The sequence below is a fragment of the Pleurodeles waltl genome, chromosome 6, assembly GCF_031143425.1.
Source record: "Pleurodeles waltl isolate 20211129_DDA chromosome 6, aPleWal1.hap1.20221129, whole genome shotgun sequence".
Taxonomy (NCBI): Eukaryota; Metazoa; Chordata; class Amphibia; order Caudata; family Salamandridae; genus Pleurodeles; species Pleurodeles waltl.
In genome coordinates, this window is record NC_090445.1 from 487,551,974 (window position 1) to 487,575,836 (window position 23,863).

Consider the following 23,863-nt stretch of genomic DNA (forward strand, 5'->3'; position numbering starts at 1 on the left):
CAGTGCTACATACTGCAGGTGCACTGCATAATAATAATGCTGCATATCAGGCAGGGACAGCCCTCCATCCATCAAGTCCCCATTTAGGACTTGTAACGCAACACTGCTTTGGTAACCCACCCAGACCAGTGAAGGGAGCAAATGATCAAGTTTCTTGAAAGCTCCAGAAGGTATCGGACACAAGGAATTCTAGACTGTATAGAGGCAGCGCAGTACGAACACCATTTTAGCAATAGCTCCCCTGCCCATAACAGAAAGAGTCAGCGTGATACTAAAGTGAACCCAGTCCACAATGATTTGGGGATTATGGGCCACTGTGATCCCCAAATAACAGAATCTTTCAGTTTTTCAAAGGAAGCCAAGCTCCAGTAGATGGCACGTGGGATACTAGCCAATCTCCCACTTATCAGGATTAACAGGGGTTTTTGCCTGTTAACCCTGAGTCCCAATATCCCTCTACGCACCTCTACATGTCTCATCAACTCAAGGACTGCGTCCCTGGGTGAGAGCACATATACAAGTGTGTCATCTGATTAGAGTAAGACAATGTGTTTACTGTTTCTCACTGTGATGCCCCAGCCTGTCATCTCCTGCAGTAACAGCACAGCCAGTCGCTCCAATGCCAGTGCAAAAAAGCAAAAGAGAAAAAGGACAACCCTGCCTGGTCCCCCTCCCAATCACACCCATGAGTCCGAGAGCAGACCCCCATCCTGACCTGGGCAACAGGCTCCGTATACAATAGTTGTACCCAGAGTCTAAAAGAAGGCCCATCCCTAGTACCTGCTGTACTGACATTAGGTACGACCAATCTACTGTATCAAAGGCCTTTTCCAGGCCTACGGCTACCAGTGATAGTTCGTGTTCCATACCGCAGTCTCATGCAGCACGTGTTAACCAGCATATATCCATTGCTGTATTTCGACTGGATGAAACCACATTGGCCAGACTGCATCAAATCTTGCACCACTGCCCCAAGCCTGGTTGCCAACAACCTAAAAAGTATCTTAATGTCCTAGCTGATCATGGTAAGGGGTCGGCATGAGGAGGGGTCCTCATTGATGACACCTCTGCTTATAGTTAAGGGGAGAATTCCTTTCATACAGGCCTCCTGATAGACTTTCAGCAACCTCTCCACCAGGTGAGGTGTACAGGTTTAGCAAAGTTCCGCAGGGAAGCTGTTGCTTACCAGGGTCTTGGATCTATTGAGGTCCCACATGGCCTTCCACAGTTCCTCTAACGAGCGATCCTCCTCGAAGTCTTGCATACTTTCCAGAGTGAACAGTGGGAGGTGCAATCTATGATGGGAAAGATCCACCTGACCCTCCTCTACAAGTGCCCCCACACTGTAAACTGTTTGTGAACGTGCTTGAAAGGCCCTTAGTATGTGCAATTCATCTGTGACCATCTGTCTCCCCTGGGTCCCTCAGTTGGCATATAGAAGTGGTCTCTCGCCTTAGAATACAAGCCAGGAGTTTCCCTAATTTATCCCCCTCTCTGTGCAAGCGCTGTCTATATAAAGTGAGCAGCGTGTAACTGTCCAGTGTATCTCAGAGGTCAAGCAGGGCGCATCTAGTTTCACTATCTGTCATCTAGACTTGGGGGAGTCCACCTCTTCCCTCTAGTAGTCAGCAAGCCATTTCTCCAGAAGCAATACGTCTGCCTCCATTTGCCAGCGCTTCCCAATGGAGGATCCAATACATACCCTTCATATCATTGCCTTCATGGCCTCCCACTCAGTGGCCCTCAACGTTGTGGAGCTCCAATACCCCTTCATTGCCTCCGCTAGTGTTTCCTGACATGCACTATCCAAAAAGATGCCAGTGGGAAGACACCAGTTTTTCATCCCCACCACATCCTGCAACTGAAGACGCAGCATTATCAGAAAGACACCTCTTCAGGTGCACTGCCTCCCTCAAGGCATAGTGGGGAAATCCTGAAATAAGTATACAATCTAGCCGACTGTGGGTATTGTGTGTTAAGGAGTGACAAGTGTCTTCACATTTTTGAGGGTGAAGCCCCCCTCTAGCTCTCTAGCAAACCCAAACTATGCATGACCTCCATAGGAGACTCAGTCATATGGGGCTTCAAACCCATGAGGGGCAGGTGGGGATCAGCTTTACTGTCCATGATGCAATTAAAGTTCCCCACACAACATATAGTGGAGCCAGTACTACCCTGGAGCAGAGCCTACGTCCCCACAAAGAAATGCTCATCATCTGTTTTGGGAGCATAAATATTAAGAATGGAAAGGGGACTGCCATCGAGGGTACCCTGCACTAGCAAATAACAATATATATGTGTGTCGAAAGGGCACCCCTGGACCCACCCAGATGGCCACTCCTCTGGCATAGGAGGAATATGTGGCCAGTTGTTTGGCCAATTTCATTACTTTGTCAGCCACAAGGTGCGTTTCCTGCAGGCAGGCTATATGGGTCTTGGTGCGCTACAGCAAGAAATGAACTTTATACCACTTCAAGTAATCCCTCTGCCAATTCTAGGCCATATCCCTGGTAGTGTTAATCATTGGGGTTTATGTGTGCCCACCTCTGCCCTCCCCCACTCCAATGCTTAAGGCTTCTAGAGAGCATTCCACTTCCTCCCTACCCCTGAATCCAGTGAAGGACAAAATACAAAAACTCAAATCAAACAGACCCATCAGTACACAATAACAGTCCAAACAATGAACCATTCTATCCCCCCATCCCTAGCAAACAATGTAATAGAAACCAACAACAGACATGTTTGCCCAGTTATAGAAGCTGCCAGGACCTGCAGCCTCAACCCAAAAAAGAGAAAAACAACAAGGTTTACCACTTACCAAGTGGGAGAAGGCCTCTCCGACCCCATGCATGGAGTAAAAATCACAAGAACACAAAAAAGAATGCACCTACGTACATGCTCCCCCACAGCATTTCAATTACGTACCACCAGCACTCTGGTCCCCATCCCCCCAGTTGCAATAAGAAACCAATATAACAAATGATAAACAAATTCACAAGTCTGCTCTGCGTCCAGAGGCACACCATCAATTACCGCATTTTCAGTAGCAACAACATAGCATAAACACTGCTATATCCAGGGTCATATTGGGCAGTCTCCATGACAAGGACATTTGATTCTGTCTATGTGTCTGTTGGAGTACCAGTATCCTTCTCCGCACCCACCAGGTAAAGTTCCTCAGCCATAGTGCCACCTGGTTGGATCACAGTGTGGGGTGACACAGGCTGAGTGGGATTCCAGTCACCCAACTCTGTCTCTCCAGTTATTATGAGCACTCCACTCTATATCTCCAAGAGCCAGTTTTGTCAAACAGAACCTTATCCCACACTACCAGCCAGTGCCAAACATAATCTGGCCAATCAAAAAGTGCGATTTCCCATCTGAGATCACTCACAACTTGACCGGGGACAGCAGCATATACTTCAATCCCATGGCCCTCAGTTTCCATGTAACTTCCAGGAAAGATGTCCTGCCTCCCTGAACTCACTGTGTGTAATCCAGATAAATAATGATTTTTTGGTTGTCAAAGTGTGTGGCGTCTGTCTCATGGGCCACTTAAAAAATGCAGTCTCTGTCCCTGTAATTGAGGACATGGGCAATGATTGCCCAGGGAAGTGCCCCAGGAGGCGGCAGAGTGGTTAGCGCCCTATGTGCTCCCTCCACAGCAAAGTAGTCAGAGATGCCTACTGGTTTCAGGATCTCCTGCACCCACCATTCTACGAAGCACTCAGTATACCGTCCCTCAGCTTGCTTTGGGAAGCCCAGGAGGTTAAATTTATTAAGTCATGATCTCTATTTAGTGTCTTCCGCCTGGGTCTCCAGGGATGCCATCCTGGAGAGGATGCCAGTCATTGGTTGCCGCAAGGTATCGACCTCAAGTTGAATGCCCCCAATAGATTCCACAGCGAAGTGCACTCTTTCAGAGATCAGTGTGAAGCAAGTTGACCTCTATGGACACCATTCCGATCTTCTCCTATAGGGCAGCCCTGGAGCCCAGGATTGCCATCAGCGAATCAGCTTTGGAAGGTTCTCCTGCTTTTAGATCCGGACTAGGATTGCGTCATTTCCCCTCCGGCACATCTGTTTGTGGCTGCGAGGGTGGAGTGAAGTGTACTGTTCCACTATGTTGACCTAGCAGGGGCTCTGGGTCTGAACCTACCCCATAGGGTATGACTGCAGGGGCAGCTAGTCCAATTAGCAAGGGAGCAGTGAGCAAAGCACCCCAGGCAGTCCCGGCATCTCGGTCTGTGTCTTTGCAGTTGTCACCAGCAGAGACCCACTTGAATCCACCTATAGTGCTTCAAAGGGCAGCACATCCCAGGTGCTGGCCATCACAACTGCCATTTACAGGCAATGGTTTTTACCACCATAAAGCAGCTCAAATAGTTCACAGGCAGGGGGAGAAGACGGGCGCCACGCCAAGCTATAATCCAGGGCTGCACACAAGCACCCAGAAGTTCCAGATGAGGGAGATATCCTCCTCTCAAGTCTCTGGCACCCTCCAACAATCAAGTGCGGGAGACAGACAACCACAAGGGTGACAGCAATGCACACGAAGACCCCTCCAGTCAGTGCAAAGCAGCAGCTGTACCTCAAGGCTTCAATGGGGGAGGGGCCACTCTGCTCCCCTGAATGTTTGATGTTGATGGGGTGGGCCCCAGCAGCAGTCCCACAGGTCAGTACCACTTTGTCACCTCCCCAGGGCAGGAGCGCAGGATTGGGGAACACTGTTGGTGCTGACACATTCCTGTGTGCCTCCGTGGCTGCCAAATTCCTTGTTGGCAGTCACGTACAGCAATCAGCTCACAAGGGACTCTCAATCACAAAAGGAGGCCCCTCGCAGCACCAGCAAGAAGCGCAGATGAGCAAGCCTGTCCCCTGCAGCTCAGCAGCACTGCCAGGGCTCCATGGGCCCATCGAGCAGTCCAGGAGGTCCAGCTGGCCTTGACACAATTCATGCTGCATGCAGCCATGCCATGCTGATGAGCCATTGTGATGCATTGAATTAGCCTGAATTCTTTACCATGGATTTCTAAAGTATTTTGCCTTCCTATCACCCAACAGATCTGGCACCTCTGCTGTAAGTTCTTGATACTTACTGGTACATCCCTGTGGGTTTTCTCCACTCAGCTTGTAGAATCCAACTTTACAGCGGTCGCAGCGTTCTCCATCTGTGTTTTCCTTGCACAGGCAGCGCCCAGCAGGTGGCTCACAGTTGCCACCTCCGATACCACCTTCAGGGTCACAGTCACATGCTAGAAATAAAGAAAAAAAAGCTTGTCAGAGAAAGCTCTTACGAGTTCAAACCACAAAACAAAATATCCTATTTTTAGACACACGTGCAATGTTATTGGTCTGTATATCTAGAAGGTAACCATATGCAAATAGTGGGTCAGAAAGACCACGGGCTTCATGTAGAATTAGCAGAGTGGTGGACCCATCAAAGAATGACAGATCTTCCACTGTAGCAACCTGCAACTCCCACACCTGATTTAGAGGTGGGGGAACCACGAGTTTTCTTATAATGGTGCCTCAGTTGGCACGGGCATTGGAAAGCTATGACTGGTGGCTCATCTGCCACAGCATCACTGCTCTAGAGCACCAGAGGATCCACCCATTTAGAACGTTTTTCCACAATTCAATTTTCCTCCCAGGATCACCATGCTTTGCTGGAAAAATCATAACTGTCTCTCACGTGTGAGGAGGAAAATGCGAAAATGCGTTGTATTCCAAGCTCAAACTTTTAATCCTGAAGAAATCACCTGTGCATTGGTGGTTTATTTCTGAAAAACAGCAAAAAAGGCAGAGAAGACCAACATAATATAGCGGTCTTCCCAGCACTACAATTTTGACAGAAATGCTCCTACCATGTCAGTGGAATTCCTTCCGTCAGAAATTCCCAACCAGACCAGTTATTGCATGAACAATGGGCGGGCTGAAACAGTTAGGGGAGGGGTAGAGATGCCATCAACCTGAAGCTTGGCAGTACACATGCCATGGTTTGAATAACACACTATGGCCCCCATTACGACCCTGGCGGTTTGTAACCGCCAGGGCCGCGGGACGCGGTGGCACCGCCGACAGGCCGGCGGTGCCCCGCGGGGCATTCTGACCGCGGCGGCTTAGCCGCGGTCAGAGAAGGGAAACCGGCGGTCTTCCGCCGGTTTCCCGCTGCCCCCAAGGAATCCTCCAAGCCGGCGCAGCTTGCTGCGCCGGCTTGGGGATTCCGACTCCCCCTCCCGCCATCCAGTTCCTGGCGGTTCTCCCGCCGGGAACCGGATGGCGGGAGGGGGAGTCGCGGGGCCCCTGGGGGCCCCTGCAGTGCCCATGCCAATGGCATGGGCACTGCAGGGGCCCCCGTAAGAGGGCCCCAAAATGTATTTCACTGTCTGCATAGCAGACAGTGAAATACGCGACGGGTGCAGTAGCACCCGTCGCACCTTCCCACTCCGCCGGCTCGATTACGAGCCGGCTTCATGGTGGGAAGGTCGTTTTCCCCTGGGCTGGCGGGCGGCCTTTCGGCGGCCGCCCGCCAGCCCAGGGGAAAACTTGGAATGCCGGCCGCGGTCTTCAGACCGCGGTGAGGTATTCCTGCGGCGCAACTTTGGCGGGCGGCCTCCGCCGCCCGTCAAAGTTGTAATGAGGGCCTATGTTTATTACGCATTCTAACCTTTTTAATAACATGGTTTGATAAAAGATAAGGACTGAACTGTCCGGCTCACATGGTGTCCCCATTCCTGCCTTTCCACTATCCCGGCAACTACGTGGTCCGCAGTTTAATCCAGGTTTTACTGTTGTCCTTCTAAACGAGTACTTCTGGCACAGTCTCTATTATTCATGTTGAGATGGAATTCAAAGCATTCGATCAACTTCCAAAGACGAGATATTTATCTTTGTCAACCCATGGTCTCCTTGCCACCTTTAATATCAGACCTCCTAATTCTAGAAAGAAACGTTCACTCAAATGTGCTTGCTACTTCTAATGTGGAAAATGCCTAAAGCATTTTGTTCACCAAAATCATATCAACTCCTCTGTCTCCAGTCCAATGTGGCGTACGTTTCTAGACATTTATCTTTTTAGACTAATGATTACAATACAGTACAGTTACTGCAGAATATTCTTTGCTTGTCAATAACCCCAATAGTGACATGACCTTCAAAACTGGACGTACCACTCCCGCACCTGGCAGTGTGTCACCAATGGGGTGTGTAATGACAACTAATCTCTTTTCCTTCAGTGTAGCCCTTCACTTATTTCACAACAGAAAAAACGACTAATTCAAAAGATTCGTTGGCCTCATTTAAGCCAGGATTTCTAGATTTCTTTCTTTTCTAGTTCATTCTGTTCTTTCACCCCCTAACTTCGTATATATCCTTTCTCTTGCATCATAGCAGGAAAGAATTCACTTCAAGAATCCCCTACCTCTCGAACCACTCCTGAGGTTTCTGGACCACTAGTGCAGATTGCCATATTGTAGAAGCATTTGCACGCAATACAAAAATTCGATCAGGAAGCCTCATTGTACGGAATTGGACTGCTGTTACGTGACTGAGCACTAACATTCAGAAACATGGTAAACAAAGGGGCAAGCATCTACTGACATGCTAAGTGATGTAAAGAAAAAAGAAGCGTAAAATGTGTCACTTATATGTAGGAACCCCATCATGTTTGAAGACATTGTTAAAAAAAGGTCAAAACTTGATAAAGTCTTTTCAAGTTCCAAAAAAGGGGGTTTCTCTAAAATGTAAAAGTGTTTCAGCTTATTACATCAGAAGGGATCACTGCACAGATTGCCATTTATTAAGTGTGATAGTTTTCAAACATGGACTTGCAAACATTCATGTCCTCACCCCAATTCTGACGACAATGTGATTAGTGAACCAAGAGGTAAGTCAATTGTCATGTGCACACTCTCTGTGGCCTAGGTTGTTATTAACACTTGAACAACAATATAGTCTTAAACCATGCTAAAACGTTCCCACTGTACCAAATCAAGTGAAGGAGGTCGGGTGTTTGTGTCTGCCCACCTCAGTAAATGGCATTCCTTGTTGAGGGGGTGTTAATCAAAGATTTTTTATATCACTTGCTACTTTCTAGGCATTCCTAATGTTCACAGATAAGAGGCTAAAGACACAGCAGGATTCTGAGGCCTAAGATACATTCAACAATCAGGTAACTTTCTTTGCACACTTGACTTGTCAAAGGCAGTGATAGCAAGCAGAGAAGGCTTACTACAATGTGTGATAGAGGGATAGGAACTCAGACAGAACATTACACAGTACTGTCAAAGCTATGACTCTTCTAGACACTATGGGTATTATTTAGACGGCAGTATGGAAAGAAAATGTCTCTACGACTCATAGTCCACAACATGTATGTGTTTTGCTCCAGCTACACCCACCTTACACCCCCTCCCGTGGTCCCTCTTCCTTGCTGACATCTATATGACTGTCGGTCACATCACAGACCTTACTTTTTGGTCCTGAGAATATTTTTGCAAGTACCCATGAACTAGGTGATATAACTACATGTATTTATTTATTCAGATATTTCTATGAATTTGATAAATTTATTACCAATCACAGTTCACATGAAATGGTTCTCTCTAGAGGCCACTGACTAACTGTAGTATCACTGGTTAGCCTAGAACTCTTAGCAATCAGTTGCCAGGCGCTGAGACGATGCTCAGAATATGGGATTTGGCTGTGGTGAAACTGTCAGTGAAGTTACATGTAAACATATTCTATCTCCATCAAACTTGCTCCATTAGACAGTAAAAAGGTAAATATAAACAACTGTATAGCTTTACCCAAATGCATTATCTGTGGAGCTCGCAGACATACCCTGTTCTGTCAACAAGAAAATCTCTGTCAAATATTTCCTGATATTTGCACATTGTAATCTCATCCAAAGAATATTCTGGAATAAAATCTTTGGACAGCTCTTCAGAAATTGTTTGAGATAGCACTTGCTACTGGAATGTGGATGGATTGGAGCACTTCAGTTACACAACTCAGTGTGTACAATGAAAAAAGGAATGCGTTGGCCCTGCTAGCATCAAACGTATAATTATTATGGGAATTACTCACCAGTCTATTTCACTGTGGAGGGTCCCACGGAGAGAGAGAAACAGTCTTGTCTCTCGGCGGGAACATTCAGGAGAGGAAGTAACTTGCAGTGACGGGATTGGAGGACAGGTAAGTGGGGGAGGGCCATGGGAGGGGGGTTTATTAGGGGCTGTAGGGGAGGGACCGGCCTCTTTCCGCGCTGCTCATCGCACTTTTAAGGAAATTGGCCACCCACCCATCCGGCATGAAGATGAGTTTCTACGAGAGAATCATGGTGTTTTTAAATTGAGGGGAAAGCTTGTGGGGGGAGGTTTCTGACGCCAGTTAGGGCAGGTTGCGACAGAGTGCGGGTGGCAGTATATGGGGAAGGGTGGAGAGTCAGATGCGGGCCTGGCCTCCCTTCCAGGGGAAAAAGAAGCAGGTGAAGGATGAGAGTGTGGGGGAGGCCCGAAACAGGTAGGGCATGAAAGGAAAAGGGGAATGTGTGTGGGTATGGAAGTGTAAAGTGAAGGGAGGTGTTGAAAGGATGAGCAAAGATAATGTTTAAAGGTGGGGTTCCAAAGCTGAGGTTATTGTTGAGAGTTATTTAAAAGTTATGTATAAGTTGCAATCCTGTCCTAAATAAATGGCCTTTTACACTAAACTAACTGCGTTACTGAATGGGTCCCGAGTAACGTTTCCTTAGTTCATCATCTAGGGGCAACCATGGTAAGATGAAAGATGACGGTAAACAGGTGAAATAAGGTGAAGCAGAGCTTTATATATGTTTATGAGAAGAGACATGTCAAACATGATTCCCTGATTTTTGGCAGTAAAGTACAATGTGAACCACCAGCGTGTGTGTCAGTGCTGGAAACAGGCATGCAGGTTTATCAAATATTGATAAAAACGTATGGAGTATTTCATTTGAATACAGATTAGAGGCACCCAAACATATGCTGTTCAAATAAACATTCTCAAGCGTCTACTCCCAACTTGGACAATCTCCTAAAAGCAACAAATAAATGGGCAGCAAATGAGAAGTAGAGAGATGCGCTGTTCAAAATGATCTATGGTAACTGCATAGCAGCACACTGACCAATGGAATGCATCTATGTAGACAAGCTAAGCGGTCTCGCCAATACAACAAAGTTTTGCAGGAAGAGACAATTTCATCCTGGCACGGGTTTGTTATACCGACTTGAAAAGGTCTCCATGTAGTGTGACCTCTCATATGTCCTGACCCTCTTATTCCATCAGTGGTCCCCCGATTATGGGCATGCCAAGGCACACCATAGATATGGGGAAGCCAGAAGAACAGAGTAAGAGGGGATGCAGACTTGCATTGTGGCTAAGTTGCTGACTGCCCCACTCAAGCATCTGATTTCCAGTCACAGATCCTCCACTTCAACAAACTGTGTGAAAGAGGGCACATTTTTTCTTTATCGCCATGTACCCTTAAAAATAGACTACAACCTGACTAATAAGTGCTACATAAACAAACTGCATGATTAATGTGACAATATCAAGGTCTTGCTTTTGCTCGAGTTAGAGCTATTAGCATTGTAAACTCCTAACTGGACTTTTCTTGCCACATAAACTGAAAATGAAAAGATAAACAGTTTCACATAAGCGAGCCGATGAACGCCATGAGCGTGAAGCAGACACACGAAAGGAAACAGAAGTTTGTTTGCAGTGAAATGTATTGGCAAAAGTGCAATTATCCATGTTATGGGCAAAAGTGCATTTATCCATGTAACCAGCAAAAGTGCAATTATCTATGTAACAGGGTTGATGTCATGCAAAGTGCCTGACTATTGCCCAGCAAGATCGCGCTGTTTATGAAATAAAGAGAAAAAGTAGTCCAGAAACCATACGAAAACGTGGAGCCTCGAATGTTTTCAGTAGTTGGCCGGTGAGCTCAAGGAAGGCTAAACACCAGAAAAGGTATGACATATGCATGCCTTTCACTAATCAAATCAAGCAAATTTTAAAAGGCAAGCCCACGAACCAACCAAACTGATGGGCGTGACATGGGCTTGGTTACAAGCCCATAGAAAGATTACATCAGGGACAGAGAGCTTTGCGCGCTCGACCCTAAAAATTGAATTATAGACAGCCCTGCCAAATGTCACTTATCAGTGGTTAGACTAACACATTCTGGGAATTTCCTCGCATTATCGTGAGGCCTCAGATTTTCTTGCCCATATCAGCTGTTGAGCCGACAGGATGTCCTGTTCTCCCATCACAACCTCTCACACCTAATTCTTGTTCTGAACCTTGCAGGCTCATGCAGATAATGGGAAGGATGTTCACAGGATTCTGAGCTGATGGCTCTCTCCCTGAGTGGGCCTGAGTTACTGACTGGACCTCAGCTGGCGCCACGACCTGTGCATTGGCACACGCAGAAGTTTCTTGTTACTGCTGGTGCCACTTCTCATTGTCCAGGCCCACACTCTAGTTCATGAGCAGACTCCCCTTGTCCTCCGGCTCCCAAGAATATTTGCCTTTCCCACTGCCCCTCACAGAACCAGCAAGAGACTTCCTGCTTGCTGTGGTCCTGTCTCGCCCCTTGCAGCCCATGTCTAATAACCCACTGCCAGAGACCGGACCCGGTTCAAACTTAGTAAGTGATGAGCTTTTCAGTATCACAGATGAGGCTGGTTGATGTATGCACAATGCCGTGAACAACACTGGTGGGTCGCTGAGGTACACTCCTGGGGAGATTGCACTGGATCATTAATACTACCCACATTAGTTTGGCCTTAAAGGCCACTACAAAGGGTGGTTTAAGCTTAGTGGGTTTCTCTTTCAAGAAGGTTTTTTTTTGTAAATGTGCATTTTATCACACACTGGGCAGAACGAGATGCGGTTTAAAGATGACTTCCCGGATAAAAAGACAGCTGGGGTTGCTATCCCAAAGAAATTTCAAGGCCAGTGTTCCCCATCTCTTCCACTGACTGCTAATGCTTCTGTGTCTGAGCACTATGGGAGTCAAAGGTCGAAGGTACGTCAAGCCCTCCTGACTAATTGGGCATTTGAGACTTGCACTATACCTCAACTCAACCCGCTCCCAAATCAGCACCACCCAACCGTGGCCATAGCTATGAACAGCAGTATGAATCGTGCCTAGAAATAACGCTGCTGAGTTCTGGGTGTGAGTACGTCTGCGTAGTGTCAATCTAGAAGCACCTCGACTTTGAAAGTACCAGCGCCAGGCTGAAAGCAAAATAGACAGGATTCCCTAGTGAATTAATGAGGGAAGCATGGCATAGAGAGATGAGGAGAGACAAAACGTGGAGGAAAGATACAATAAGAGAGGGAGAGTGGAAAGAAAAAAAGAGGGTGAAGCTTGTAAAGATGAGTGAAGAAGATGGCAAGAGCAAAAGGATTATAGAAAATCAACGAGGAAAGAAACAGGAGAAGAAATAGAAGCTAAAAGGAAAATGGTGGGAGTTAGATATACACAATTGGAAGGGAGTGGAAGAGGAATGAGAGGGCGAAAGTGAATTTCAGTGAGTCAGCCAATTACAATTTAATTTAGCTAGCGCCCAAACCCATTTCTAGGCACTTAGCGCTGCAGTGGTCTTTGATGCCTCTCACCTAAATAGAAACAATGGGACATAGTACAGTTCCTGGGACATTTATGGTAAAATATGCACGGATTCTTCAAACCAAAGGTTACTAATGTGAGCAGACATTTTGTGCCACCTTAAACTTATTCGCTAGAGAGAAGTTTGTGTTGCCCAAATTAGCATTTTCCTAGGTAGAAATGATACTGTACAAATGCTGGCCATGTGCTTTTCTATAATATATTTTGGTTCCAGTACGTATGTGTCATGAAGATCTAAAAAACAATTTTTTCGTGATGTGCTGTCTAATAGCGCTTTATTGTTCATTTTATTTCTGATCATTAGGTGGCCCACTTACATTTTTTCATTCAGGAAGATGTTAATTCTTGTTGTCTGGCTCACTACTTTAATTTTATTTTGCAGGAGTGGAACAGTAGTGTTTGTAGAACCGCTGCACTTCTGGAACAATGGGTGCATGTAGTATGAAGAGCCATGGATGCATGTATTATGTGGAGGTTCTGATGCTTGTACTCCAAAAAACCACTGATGCATGTGCTGCGAGTGCCCAGTAATGACCAATAGTGCATCTACTGCAGTAGACCTACTTGGAACTACTTGTGCAACAGGCTCAGAATTGGGACACTGTGGCAGCAGGTCCTGAGAGGATGTTCATTACTCCTTGGGGCCATGGATGCATGTGATGTAGGAGCCACTAATGCCCGTGAGGCAAGGGACCACTAATACTTGCACAACGTGGTACCACTTACGCATCTCCTTTAGCAGTCCTTCGTGGAATCTCTTGACTCAGGTCCAGAATGATGATACTGACACAGCAGGGCCATGAGGGTCACTGATACAGCAGGTCTTGGGTGTATGGAAGTCATTCCTTAGGCCCATTGATGCATGTATCGCGTCCGACCACTGAGACAATAAATCACTGCCTTTCTGAAGCTTATTTCATTGAACGTACATTATTGCTATTTCCACCTGACATAAATGTATCTCCATGTGACTCAATGTGTCACATGTGGCATTAAAATGTCATACATAAAGATACCGAAAACAAATAAATGTCACACATAAGCAACCGGACAATTTGGCAGCTTTGCATAGAGGCAGAAATAACACTTACACACGCAGGCGTCACGGTGGCCGATGTCACGGAGTGTGTTGCGGTAATAGTTGGCCTTGCACACCTCACAGTTTTTGCCCGTTGTGCCACCACGGCACTCATCGCAAACTCCTCCGCTAACCCCTCCACTGGCTCGATAAACGGCTAGGTCAAAATGGCACTTCTGGGAATGGTTGTTGCAATTACATTCTGCAAAAGAAGAATGAACGGCCTTCTCAGTGAGAGCACACTTTAAATTAGTACATTTAGCTGAAGTTCGACAGATGACCACTAGATGGTAATATGAGCTTTGTAATGAAACTTCGTTGAACCAGAACATTTCTCCGCACTCGTTACCCTTTGTTACTCCATTTGCTTCCCGTTGTTTTTTAGCAACCCTAACTAAAATTTCATATATATATATTAGTTTGCTAACTGGCTCACATTTTTCCTTACTGGAAGTTTATTATGGTCACCTTTACGTTTTTCTAAGGCGTGCTTTACATTGTTGCCTTTCTATTACATTATTGAGCCAGCCATAATATTGTGCTGTATAGGTGAGTCAATCATTAAACTATTCATCGATTTATAATGACAAGAAGCAGTACCACCGAACCAGGTTTTATTCAATTTCCCCATTTTACACGTGGAACATTTGGACACAAAGGCCCGTATTGTATTTGTAAGTTTGCGCCTGTAATGTGGGGCCCTAGGCCCTCATGCTCGTAAATGAGGTGACGCAGACACGGTGGTAGGGTGGTATTGAACTGGCCTCAGGCACGTGCGCCTGGCCTCTTTTATTGGCAGGGTCACCTGACTGGTGACGCCTGTGTTGGGTGGGTGTGGGTTACATCTGTAAGACCAGCCCTCAGCAGAGTGGCTGGCAGAAAGACTAGAATGAGTCCAGCTGGACTCTACATCCCTCCCAAACTTTATTGAGGAACCAAACAAAAGTCCAACCTGTAAAAGAAACAATAACAAAGCACCACAATTAGTCTCTCGGCCTCGAAAAGGCAGACTGCAGAATTGCAGTGGACATGGTGCAGCTGGGAGCACCCGGACACCTCCGCACGAGTCCATAATTTAACCAGGTACAGCTGGGCATGAACACTGTGTGGATGAAGTCCAGATACTTCAGTCGCTTGTCCACGACCTCACAGTTCGCTGGAAATTGTCGATCCGGTCCTGCCTGGGCTCATGTGGTCAAAGTCTATTTACAGTTTCTGATGCGGGTGCATCTGGAGCAGTGGGGAGTCCACTGTACACAGTTCTGGACGGCATTCTGACTCTGGAGATTGTCTACCTCCTAAAACTGCAGATGACGTGACGGCCTGGGGCGCCTGGGAGTCCAGCGGCAGAGAAGCAGCAGTCTTCCCTCTCGTGCCAGATCTCCATCAAGCAGGAGTTTCCTCGAGGCCCTTTCGCGGGCTTCCACAGGACTGTGTGGACTGTGCTTGCCTATCTCAGGCCCAGCAAAGACGCCTCAGAGGAACAGCCTACAGGACCATATCCTAGTCTCGCATGGAGCCACAAGGGTTGTTGATGCAGGGTCCGCTTGCTCCAGCCATCCGGATTCAGGTGCTCTGGCCATAGTGCAAAGTCTTCAGGTGACCAGTCTCTCAATATGAGACCTCCGTGCTTCCGGATGCCTGACGTGGAGCTGTCTCAGATGCATTCTCTCTCAGCGAGATTCCGCTCTCACAGGAATTAGTTGGAGGCCCTTGTCCTTGGATTGCGACGGGACTGCGTGGGCTGTGCGGGCCAACGTCGGCCACACCAAAGGAGTCGCTCTGAACTCCCAACAGGGCCACGTCCTAGTCTTGTGCGACCCCAAGGGTGGATGGTCCAAATGATCTGGTCTGCTCTCACCGGCAGGCGTCTGGTTCACGGAGCTCATGGCAAGTGTTCAGATGATAAGTTTCTACGTTGCCAGACATGCCTTGTCAGCATCGATTCTTGTTGCTGACTGTCTCCACTCAGGTGGTGCTGTGCTCCTCCTTCGAAGATTGGGCGATGCACCTCATCATGATGATGATGTTTTTTCATCCTTTTGCAGATCAAACAGGTGGCGGCGGCTTCGTCAGCGGAAGGACCACTTGATGGACGTAGTGGCCACGGCGGGTCTTGTGTGGCCTGTGCAGTCGGCGTCAGGGATGCCATCACAGCCAAGCAGCCGGTGACAGGTCGGTCGTACTGGGAAGCGTGGGGGACCACCCGCATCGCTGTCTTCAGTGACGTCTGCTCACCCCGGTGACTGTCTTGTACTGATGGGTGCCTCCTCATCTGCTCGCACGAGTCCTCAGTTGTCACTTTACTTCCTTCCACTTCACACCTGCGATGGAGTTGATCTGTGGTGTGACCGGTCTGTCACACTCCTCTCATTTCTTGTTGGCATTGTGCCACTCTCTCTTCTCCTTGGTGTGGTGTTGTGCCATAGGTCACATGTTGCGGCACATGGACCTTGCGCTGCACCTCTGCTGGTACATCTTCCTCTTCGTCCTCGATGTGGCGTTGTGCCACAGGTCGCATGCTGCGTCACATGGACCTATCACTGCACCTCCTCTGGTGCATCTTGCTCGGTCGCAGCCTCTCACAGGCTGAGTCCTGCGGGTAGGACATGATCTGCTCTTCAGGCAGACCTCTCCCGGTCTGGTCCGTTCCCGGATCCTCTTGGTGGACCTCTCTCTGGCAGGAGGGTCCCCGCTCTCTTCCTCCTTCTCTTCACTCGAGGGCGCCACTCTTGCTCCTTGAGGCTGCGCTGTTTTGGCGCTCACTCCTGCCATCTGCTCTGGCAGGGTCGGTCAGTTCAAATGACCTGCTCACTGATGGGCCAACAGTGGCCATCTTCCGTCGCTGCGCGGCCAGCTGACATGGCCTCTTTTCCCGTGCGTTACGTCACGCTCTCGGGTACTCTCTCCATCTTCACGGACTTTACCCATGTCGTCACATTCTCGGGCGCAGCTCTCTGTGCACGCTGCGCACGTGTCAGTCTCTTTTTTTTTCTGGGCGTCCTGTGGCAACGCCTGGCATGTCCCTTTCTTGTCCTGCGGTGATGACCATCACTGCTGGGGCATGTGGCGTTCTTTCGTCGGTGGCGGCGGACGGCCACCAGGGGCTGCGCAGACCATGCGCGCTCTCTTCGTACCTCACGTGGCACTTGCGTCCGTTTCTCACCGTTGCAGCGTCGCTTCCTTCTTTCTCGCCGTTTCCGTCTTCTGCGCCGTTTCTGTCCACGGGCGCACTCTTGGTTTGGAGCAGTCACTTTCTGAAGGTGCTGCTGTAAACTTTCCTTCATCCAAGCTTCTCTTCCCTTTAAAACAGAAATAGGGTGCAATACCAACTCTGGCCACTGGATGCCAGTAGTGCACTTTTTTTCTAGCTTGAAAGACAGTCTTTCCTGTTACCGGCTCGTTTGTTTGAACAGATGCCGGCCGGTGAGGAGGGCGTGCTGCTGGGAGGACTTCTCATGCTGGTGGGGGCTCCAAGTAAGTGCAATTTTTATTTATTTTCTATCTCTCTCTTTTCTCTTCTCTTTGTTTTTTTTTTTCTTTCTGTCCAAAATTTTTCTTTTTCTTCCAACCTGCACAGCCTCGTTTGAAGAGGCATGCAGATGACACGAATTTTAGTGAGGGGGTTGGGGGCACGGGCACTGTATTTTCTTCTCTTTAGGTGCCTGTGAGCACCTCACTTCTTTGTTCAGTCGATAGAGGTGGGGGCGCGGCCCTGGGCACCTGGTGCTTTGGTGCGTGGCTGCACCATATTCTTTTTAAACTTGGCTTCGGTGCGTGTCTGCACCTCATGCTTACATTAATTCCGGTACAGGGGGGGGGGGGCAGCCCCTGGGCATTTTTGTTGCCTTAGGTGGTGCATGCCAGCACCATCGGTGATCTCACGTTGCAGCCGCAGCAGCCGTGGTTTGTGCTGAGGGCCGTTTTTCTGGCATTTTTGGGGTGGGGCAGCCCTGGGCACATCTTGTTCGGTGCGCAAAACAGCACCATTCGCTCTCCGGCGCGGGAGCTTCACTTGCGCTGCCGGGCGTGTCTTTTCCCTGGTGCCTCTGAGCACCATTACACTCCTGCAGGGAAAATGGGGGGGCGGCCCTGGGCATATTTTCTTCTTTGGTGCGCGAGTGCACCAGTCCTTAAAAGTGACAAGGGGGCGACCGCCCGGCACAATTGGGTACTTCTTCTTACGGCGCATGGCGCGCGACAGCGCCACATTCAAAGTAAAAGGGGGAAAACAGCCCCGGTCTTGGTGCTCGATCGCACCGTGTTTTTTTCTTTTCTGCGCGCGCGGCCGCAGCAGCATGGGACAGCTGCGGACCGCGTTTATTTTCTTGGGGGTGGGGGGCGACCGGCTCCAGGCATGTTTCGGCGCCCTCTTCTTCTTTCACCGTAGGCGGCACGCTGCGGGCTGCTTTCTTTCCTCTTGGAAGCTACCATACCAGCCCTGGCCACAATTCTTTATTTTCTTTTCTCCGGCGCGCGACAGCGCCATTTCCCACACATACTGCGCGGACCCAGCAGCTTTCTCTCACACTGCGGGCCGCACTGGATCAGATTCTTGGGGGGGGCTTAGTGCATTTTTCCTCGGGCTGAGGGAAATCAAATCTGCGCACTTTGTAGCGCTTTATTTTCGGCGCCCGCAGCCGTTTTTTTTGCAGTGCTGCGGGACGCGCTTATCAGTAGCACTCACCCCCTTCTTTTACTCCAGTGGGACTGGGGCTGCGACGGCCTCACTTCTCCTCTTTCATCCACCGATTAGGTTCATGTCTGCAACCACGTGGGGTTGCAGATCCCACTCGTCGCCATTGTAATGTGGGGCCCTAGGCCCTCATGCTGGTAAGTAAAGGGACGCAGACACGGTTGAAGGGTGGTAATAAACTGGCCTCAGGCACGTGCGCCTGGCCTCTTTTATTGGCAGGGTCACCTGACTGGTGACGCCTGTGTTGGGTGGGTGTGGGTTACATCTGTAAGACCAGCCCTCAGCAGAGTGGCTGGCAGAAAGACTAGAATGAGTCCAGCTGGACTCTACAGCGCCGATTTTGCGTCAAAAAATGACGCAAATGCGGCACTAAAAAAGTATAAATAAGGGGCCAAAGAGTTTATCTGATTAGGGTATGCAAATGAAGAGGCCAATGTACTGTTATTTCACGCAACTAACAAATGCTGCTCCACTGCACTGTGCGAAAGGGTCACAGCCATATCAACAAGGACATGGTGCTTCTGTTCTTTCCCAAGTGCTGGTGCACAGTGAGGCTGGCTGGCACCACTCATGCAGCTTTGCACCATAGTGCAAAACGTTGTGTGTTATTCTAGCACCAGTTTAAACTGGAAGGATAGCCTCCCAGTACAAAATACTATGATTAGACAAACCTTAAATCTTTCCTAAAAATGTATGTGTGCTGTACAACGCAGCACACATTTAAAGTTTGAAACGTTTGTAGAAAAAAATATTTCTCCTACATGATGCTTTCCTCGAAGAGCATTAATTTTTAATGGCAGAACCTTATCTCCTACTGTTAGTACATTTACATCAAAACCATGGGAATATGATGGAAATGCCCATGAACCACACATGGGAGACCCTCTTGATGCAAAGTAGTGCAAAGCAGTACATAGCACATTTTTTAAGGCAACTTTACAGGTTAAAAAAAAGTTTGACCTGGAAAGTGAATAACGAATCAACACTTTTCACTGGTTTGCATATTCCGGCAATTTTGCATGTGTGTAAAATGTTGATAAATATGATACAAAATCTAAATAAAATGGCACATTCTGATTTGAAGTAAATGTTGTTTTTTGATACTCTTCATTGTGCTGCTACTTTAAAAAATAATTTATATTCATAAGCAAATACGAGCACCCCGTATAGAAGGTCAGAAGCAGACCAGCCTATCAGAATGCTCCCTTTCTGGCCTGTGGCTATTATTACAGGCTAACATAGGTGGCGTTCCAAGCTTCCAGATCCCAGATCCCAACGTCCCTTCTGTGTGCTGTGTGCCCCGTGACCTCAGTGGGAGAAGGAGCTCATACCTGGAAAATACTTTAAAAAAACCTTTGCACTCCCTCAGCTTCGTATGAAGTAGCCGCTGGTTCACAGACAGCTGTTCAGGCTACCCCTATTTCTTATCGCTGAAAACAAAGCCAAAACAACACAAAAAAAGTAGAAAACATAAAGAATCCTTTTTCTGCTTCTTTTTAGCTGTTTGAGCTTTCTTCTGAATGAATGTAAAGGGAGGAGCCCGAGAAGCTGTCCATGGATCAGCGGCGTCTTCTCTAGAGGCTCCGGGAGTGCAGAGGGAGAAGGGGCCCATGTTGTCCCTGCCTTTCAGTTGAGAGATAGCTACTGCCCCAGCAGTGCTGCCTATTTTTGCGGCACGGCTAATGCCCCTAAATTACAAGACCTGAGTAACAAGCACATGTGGGCAGCGTTCACCGAGGCAAACATCAGGTCGGAAGAAACTAACAAGGGAAAGGGGAAGGAAGGAAGCGAGTGAGTGGGTGATATAAGAAGGAAGGATGGAAAGAAGGAAGTCATGGAAGAAAACAACGTGAATTCTGCGATGAAGGGAGGAAGGAGAGCGGAGGTCGAGGAAGAAAGAATGAATACATAAGTGGAAAAAGTAAGGTAAAAGATTGACACTCAGGAAGGAATGCGTCAAGGAGCTGTACATACGCCGGCATTCATTGGTATTCCGTGCATCAGCTGGCCTCCAGGGCTCATCCTGGTAGAAGTCTGCGCAGCGCTCACAGTTGGGCCCGGCTGTGTTGTGTTGGCAAGAGCAAATTCCGTACACCTGGAAGGAGGCAGAAGAAACTCAGCGAGAGCCATTTGTTCGCCAACAGGGATACTACCCAATGATCACAGAAACATTTTCTAAAATACAGTGATTACAGCACATAAGTAAGTATGATGAGGACATTGAAACGTGTAAGCGCTTCTTGACTAGATTGCTACATCTAGGCCAGCTTGGTAAAGTACTTGTTTAAGCCAGAGATGAATATAACTTTAGAATTTGAAGCCCTTGGCAAGGAGTAAAACGTTCTTCAAATATCAAAATATTAAGAATAAATATCATACAACAGATTATTACATAGTACACAAGCAAATTCACATTTTAATGTAATATTCTTTTTTAACATGCAAATCAACGGTGCACAAAATTAGGTTGTAACCCTACCTGACGACCACCAATTGAATTCTCATCCTATGAACTGCACTGAGTCCACTCTTTTAGCAGTTCTGGAACACTTTTGTGTAACATAAGACCATGAAGGGTCAGCAACACAGGACCTCTTGGACCTCTCTACAGCCTTTGACATGGTCTCTCATCAACTTCTTCTGGAACTTCTGCATACGCTTGGAATAGAAGGCTCTGCCCTCACATGGATGCCACCCTTCCTGTCAGATCGCCACCAGATACTCACTCTTCAATCTTTTTTGTTTCTATTGCCATACTAAAGAATACTCAAGGCTCCTGTTTGAGCCCCACCCACCCTATTCAATGTGTATATGAAGCCATTAGCAAAGCTTCTTGTATATTTTTTCCTCAAAATAGTATCATGATGTGATGACGCTCAGCTGACCTGATTGTCTCCATGGAAGAGAATGTAAGACTACCTCAAGATATGCCTTATGGAGGTTGCATCTCCAATGAAACAAATCTGTCTCAAACTAAGTGGCAATATGAACAAAATCCCTTATTCGGCACACTTAATGCCATCTTGTCTTCAGCATGGTGGTCTAAGGAGTTGGGCAATGTTCCTACCGTAGCCAGAACAAATAGAAATGTGGACATCAACCTTCTCATGACTTGTCATTCAAATCTCAGATGCCATCTGTCGTCTATGCCTGTTTCATCTTGTTGAATGCCCTCAGGGAAATATTAGACATTTTGACATCCTCTACTCCCAAAACTTTGGTTCAGCCTTTGATTACTTCTAGGCTGCACTACGGGTGCTCCATATTTCTGAGTTTCTCTAAATAACCTATTCAGTGACTGCTGACCATGCAGAATGCTGCAACTAGATTCAATTTTAATGTATCTAAATACCAATCTATCGTTTTACAGCTCCATAAAAGAATCACTTCTAAAGCACTAGTACTCACCTTTCATGCCATAGCCAATAAGGGCCCAAAATACCTTCAGGGCTGCCACCTGTCCGTGCACTGCTACAAGACTACTTAGATCCTGTAATCCCAGATTTCTGAATATCCCTCAATTTAAGCAATCCTGGCTAGGGAAAACTCATTCTCTCATTAGCAGCAAACCAGTGGAATAGTCTCCCTCAAGTTTCGAATTAGACCATCTCAGAATTATCTTTTAAAAACTACTGAAAACATTAGTAATTCATTCCAATTAACTCTTTCTCGCACTAATTTACCAGGAACCTTCTGCGCTAGGAGGCCCTAGTTTGTGCAGCTAGCAAGCTCAATAAATCAGCATTCATTAATTCATTCATTTAATCAGTCACGCTCACCTGTACGTTGGATTGTGACGCATCGCCAGGCACACAGCGGTCCGCATGTCCGTGACAGAGGCAGCTGCCCTGCACCTGCATCTCTGACACTGCGTAGAAAGCGCTGGGCGTATGGTATTTCCGGGCAGGGAGTCGAGTCAGCTGTGTGAAGTTTACTCTTAGGTTTGTAAACTGTACCAGGTCTGCAGGGAGATTCGGAAGGTAAAAGCACAATCATTTAAATGGTGATTTATAATAGAACTGCAAGTGCAGCTCTTAGACAGAAACAGAGAGGTTCGCTAGAAACGTCAGACAGTAATGCAGTCTTATACTTGACCAGCAGGTGGCGACTAAGTAATATACTTCGCTAATTTCAAGTGTATCCAATCCTGAAGAAAACATACATTAACAAATGTAGATTTTCAATTGTGAATTGAATATTATCGGTTTTTGGTTGCTGTAACATTGATTCTGTAGCCTTATGATTTTAGGTGTGCTCTAATCATGTCCTTTCATCTATTGACCAGTCAGTATTTCAATACAGGGGCGGCCCCTCCACAATGGCAGAGGAGGGTAGCCCCCTGGCTAAGAACCAGCAGCTGAAAAATAAAACTACATTTCATTATTGTTTTATTTTTCAACTGCTGGCTCAGCCAACATGTGCAGGGAGGTGCAGGGCTGGGCCATGGGGGGGGGGGGGGGGGGCGGAGGAGTGGAATGCACTAAGTGGGCATGTCAGTTTTGCCGGCTGTCTTAGGAACCATAGGAACCACACTTCCCCCGTAGCTAGCTCTTGGTCTTGGCCGTCCCTTGGTGCCCTCCAAGAGCAAGCTTTGCCACCCACGCTGTCAGACGTGCGAGGATACCTATCCAGTGACTCTGTAGCAAAAGACCATCCTGGGTACAACTCACCTCATGCCTGACCTTCCAAAGTTGCATCAGCCTCTCTTTGTCAGGGCCACCCCACTGGTCGGCATCCTGCAGGAACGTGTTCCAGGCCCCCTTCTGTAGTGTCACCAAGGCCTTCACAAGTACTGTATCATCAGCAATTGGTTGGCTGATCTCTCTAAGGCTTAATGCCCTCAGGCATGTTCCTTGGCTCACCATCCGTATGTATTCCTCTGTACGGCTTGCATCGTATCCTGGACTGTATTCTACCTGTGGTGGGTGGCATGATAAGAAGTGACTGAGTTCCTAGATCCTTGTTGGTATAACACCTCAAATTGTTAGTGCTGCAGCAGTATCGCCCAGAGCTCAGTCCAGGGGGAGGATGAGGCGCGGTGCCCATGAAAAGTAGGACCAGGGGCTGATGGTCAGTGATTACTCAGAAAGGTCACCCACACAGATACAGGTGGAAGTATCCACAGGCCCACTAGATGGCAAGGGCTTCCCCCTCGATTTGGGAGCATCTGGTTTCTCTGCCTGTCACATAGACTACGCATGTGGGTTGGCGTCTCCTGTGTCTTTTGAGGTGCTCAGTGAATGAGATGAGGAATATGTCTTCAGAGGGCATGTCATCTTGAGTGTCAGCCGGCTATGTGCAGTGTGGGGCCAGGCTCTGGTTTTCTGGGTCATCCAATGAGAGCTGTTGAATGGCTTTCACTGCTAGTGCTTTTCTCGTGTCCCACAGCCCGCAGCCTTCCTCTGCATACTTTGACAAAATGATTGGG

The 23,863-nt window shown here is 47.7% G+C and overlaps 1 protein-coding gene across 1 annotated transcript in view; it reads right to left on the reverse strand.

Moving 5' to 3' along the window:
• LAMB3 (laminin subunit beta 3) overlaps positions 1 to 23,863 on the reverse strand; it is a 179,172-nt gene that overhangs the window by 59,600 nt on the left and 95,709 nt on the right. Inside the window, exons 8-11 of the mRNA XM_069238627.1 lie at positions 22,215 to 22,396; positions 20,410 to 20,530; positions 13,753 to 13,941; positions 5,100 to 5,255 (exon numbers count right to left, since the gene is read on the reverse strand). Coding sequence (XP_069094728.1) covers positions 5,100 to 5,255; positions 13,753 to 13,941; positions 20,410 to 20,530; positions 22,215 to 22,396 — 648 coding nt within the window. The remainder of the gene's footprint in view (positions 1 to 5,099; positions 5,256 to 13,752; positions 13,942 to 20,409; positions 20,531 to 22,214; positions 22,397 to 23,863) is intronic.